Raw genomic sequence first — 4,381 nt, forward strand, 5'->3', positions numbered from 1 at the left:
TACCACCTTATTCTAATACCCTTACAACCCTTATTCTAACACCCCCAACAACCTTATTCCAGTACCCCAACAACGTTATTCTAATACCCCCACAACATTATTCTAATACCCCTAACAACCTTATTCTAACACATCGATCAACCTTATTCCAATACCCCTACAACCTCATTCTAACACTCCTACAATCTTACTCGAACACCCCAACAACCTCATTCTGAAACCCCTAAAACCTTATTCTAATATCCTACAACCTTATTCTAACACCCCCGAATATGAATTTTCTTTTTTTCTTTTTTTTTATTATTTAATATTTCATTTCTTTTTTTATTCCTTTTCTTTTTATTCCTTTTTCTTCTATTTTATTATACTTACCGCAGCGCTTTCCATGGATGGCTGTGATTTAAGTGCTTCTACCTTCGATGATAAACATTGTAAGCGATTGCAGAGAGAGGGTCCCTTGTTTCCTGGTGTGTCAGCTATGGCCTTGAGTGCGCCCCTGACTTCATTATCCGCGACTTTGAGTAATGAATCTAATTTGTCCTTTACTTTGTCATTGTCCTTGTCAATTCTGCATTCTTTGAGTTCGTCATAGTCGCCGTCGCTCCAATTGCAAAGAATGCAAGGTTTATCGTTCTTGCAATGTTCGCTTTTAATTTTATCTACTACGCTGAAAGCCTTTGTTATGCCCGGCTGTATGTCACAAATAGGGCTTTGTTCTTTCATTTTTTGTACGACAGCTTTTAACATTAAGCAGAAAGTGAATTGTTTAAACTCTTGGTTATCGTAGGGGTTATTGTCATCCCTCTTCGAATAAGATTGCTGAATGGTAGATATGCGCTGCAACCCCGCAGCGACAAGTTTGCAAGCAGTTTTATTGGCTTCGCCTGCGGCGTCGCCAACACTCCATGTGTGGCCATTGGTGTCTTCGTCGCAGTAGGTGGCAACTTTTGACTGATGATCAGTGTCCTTCATGTACGTAAGAAGATGTGTTAAATGCGTCTTGAAGTCGTTCTTTATGTTGTTCTACATATGAAATGGGGCAGGTATATATATATATATATATATATATGCATATGCACATACATACATATACATATATATATACGCAGGTACACATACATGTACCTATGTGAGTACAGTGAACACAGTGCATTTATAGTAGAATAATAATGTCCCTTACATAGTTATGGTACCCTCTATTACTTTTCCACTTAGTTCCTATGCACTTCAGTTGATCGCATAGGGAATCTCCGTTATTCCTAGTACATGGTTTACCTATATTTTTAGGGATAAAAAAAAGAGAACAAATTGTTTTTGTATGTTGGTTGTATGTTGTGTTGTGTTAGTATGTTGTGTTATGTTAGTAGTGTTGGTTATGTTAGTATGTTGGTTATGTTAGTAGGTTGGTTGTATGTTGGTTATGTTAGTATGTTGGTTATGTTAGTATGTTGGTTCTGTATTAGTATGTTGGTTATGTTAGTATGTTGGTTATGTTAGTATGTTGGTTGTGTTAGTATGTTGGTACCAACACAACCAACATTTTGTAGTGTTGGTACCAGCACAACTATCATTAGTACCAACGATACGAGTGGTACTAATGGTACTAAAATTTTATATTTGTGGGGTGGGTAGTGGGTTGGAGTAGTGGGGTGGTTGTGTTGGTGGTTGTGTTGTGGAGTGGGGTTGGTTGGTGGGGTTTACTTACATATGTCCTTTATAGCTTGGTCCCAAATTTGGTCCATTTCCTTCTTTCCTTGGCCGCCTTCTTCGTTGAGCACTTTTTCTACCTTCGTTTTTACATTCTGATCAGTGCTCTTGGAGTCTAGGTTACAACCGTTGAGATCATTTAAGGGTACTCTCTTACACTCAAAACACTTATCATTAGTCTTGCAGCCGACACCTTCACTCTTAATAGTACCACTCTTCTCAAATGCCTTAGTTATTGCATCAGCCACTTTCTTCTCATCCGTGCACGGAAATTTTTGGTCTTGCAGTTTATCTGCAATGGCATTTAATAGAACACAACGCATCGTTCTTTCGAACGATGCCGTAACGGCATCGTTCCCGCTGCCAGGGGCAGCGGCATCGTCTCCCTTGATGTCGTAGAGGTTTTTTAATCCTGCTGCGATAAGGATGCAAGCATCCTTTCCATCACTATCCTTCGAAAGTTGATTGCAGTAAGTACCAACTTCCTCCTTCTTCGATTCTATTTCACTGCCAAGCTTCTTTAGTTCCTTTTGGACTTCGTCCCACACTTCAGTCTGCAAGTATATATATATATATATATATATATATGCATATGCATAAATGCATACGCATATATACATATACATATACATATAAATGTATATGTATATGTATACATACGTATACATATGTACGTATATACGTATATGTATATATGAACATACATATATATACATAAGTATATATATATATGTATGTATACATATAAGTGTATATGTGTACATATATGTACGTATACGTACATATACGTAACTGTCATTACTTACCCATTCGCGCTTTTTGCTGCCACCGTTAGCTCCGTTCATCCATCGGGCTGTGACACATTTGACTTGGTCACAGAGTTTTTCTACTTTATTTATTTGCTTCGTCATTTCCTTAATGTCAGGGTCGTTGTCATTGACGAACTTCTCTAATTTGGTCTTTACAATCTCTGATGTGCCCGTTGTGCCAGTTGTCTTAATGTCGCATTTCTCCCATTCGTTCTTTCCATCCCACTGGCATGGAATACAAGTTTTGCCATTACCATTGCCATGGCAAATGGAAGATGTCTGCTTACTGGGTTCCTTCCATGCATTAAATGCCGCTGTTATTCCTTGATCAATATCACAAACAGCTTTATCTTTCATGTGTTTTGCATAAGCGTGAAGTAAGAAACAACCCATCGTTTGTCTAAACGATGGGTTGTTTAAAACAGACGACGACGGATCGTACAGCTGTTTTAAGCCGGCATGCAAGTACTTGCATGCCGTCTTGTCAGATGGATTATCCAAATCTTTACATTCAGTTACGCCGTCGTCCTTGACATTTGTCCCCTTCATTTTCTTTGCTAATTCATCCCAAAGTTCTTGTACATTCTTCGTCCAGAATGTGTCCTATATAAGTAGTAATATATATATATATATATATATATATATATATATATATGTATACATATGTATGTATACATATATATACATACATACGTATACATACATAAGTATGCATATACACATGTATATGTATATATGTATATGTACATTCGTACATACGTATATATGTGTACATCTATGTGTCTGCATATGTATGCACATATGTGTATGTATACATACGTATATATACATGTATGTATATATATGTATATGTACGTACATACATACGTATGTACATGTATATATGTACACGTATACACATATGTGTATACATATATGTCTACATACATATGTACATACGTACATATGTATATATGTGTATATGCATCTGTACATCCTTGTATATGTATATACATATGTATATATGTATATACACATATGTGTCTGCATATGTATGCATACATATGTATGTATATATGTATATATATACATTTATATGTACATACATACATATGTATGTACGTATATGAGTTCACATATGTCTGCATATATATATATGTACATGCACATGTACATATGCATATGTACATATGTACATATGTGTACATCTGTACATCCATGTATATGTATATATATATACATATATGCATATATGTATATACATGTACATACATATATGGGTCTCCATATGCATGCGCCTATGTATGTATATATGTATACATACATACGTACATATGTATACATCTGTACATCTGTCTACATGTGTATATGTATATATATGTATATATGTACATTTGTGTATACATGTATATGTATATATGTACATACATGTATATATGTATATGCGCATACATACATATTTGCATATGTATGTATGTCTATATGTATATGTATGTTTGTCGTCTTCTCTTTCTCTCTCATCCTACCGTTACGGCTGTTGATCCTAATCCTGGTTGTGCAGCTGCTGCTGCTGCATCTCTTGCACTCAAGTAATCAACAATACATTTTAAGCGTTCACATGGATCAGTCTTCCCCTTGATACAAACATCAGCTAAAAAAAAAAAAAAAAAAAAGAAAAAGATGATTAAATTGTGTTGTGTATATGTATGTTGTTTCCCTTTCCTTCCCCCTAAACCTTCCTTCCTTCCCCCTAAACCTTCCTTCCTTACCCTCTAAACCCTCATTCCTTTCCCCTAAACCCTCATTCCTTTCCCCTAAACCCTCATTCCTTTCCCCTAAACCCTCATTCCTTATCCCTAAGTAGTCTTTCCTTACCCCTAAGTAGT

General features: G+C 36.0%; 1 protein-coding gene across 1 annotated transcript in view; it reads right to left on the minus strand.

Moving 5' to 3' along the window:
• Positions 1-372: 372 nt before the first annotated feature.
• PKNH_0001100 (SICAvar, type I (fragment)) overlaps positions 373-4,381 on the minus strand; it is a gene marked incomplete at both ends in the record, with an annotated part of 6,051 nt that continues 2,042 nt past the window's right edge. The window contains 5 exons of the mRNA XM_039113438.1: positions 373-1,023; positions 1,181-1,275; positions 1,706-2,261; positions 2,514-3,119; positions 4,022-4,146. Coding sequence (XP_038970104.1) covers positions 373-1,023; positions 1,181-1,275; positions 1,706-2,261; positions 2,514-3,119; positions 4,022-4,146 — 2,033 coding nt within the window. The remainder of the gene's footprint in view (positions 1,024-1,180; positions 1,276-1,705; positions 2,262-2,513; positions 3,120-4,021; positions 4,147-4,381) is intronic.

This window comes from Plasmodium knowlesi (assembly GCF_000006355.2).
Source record: "Plasmodium knowlesi strain H genome assembly, contig: PKNH_00_6, whole genome shotgun sequence".
In the NCBI taxonomy this organism is placed as follows: Eukaryota; Apicomplexa; class Aconoidasida; order Haemosporida; family Plasmodiidae; genus Plasmodium; species Plasmodium knowlesi.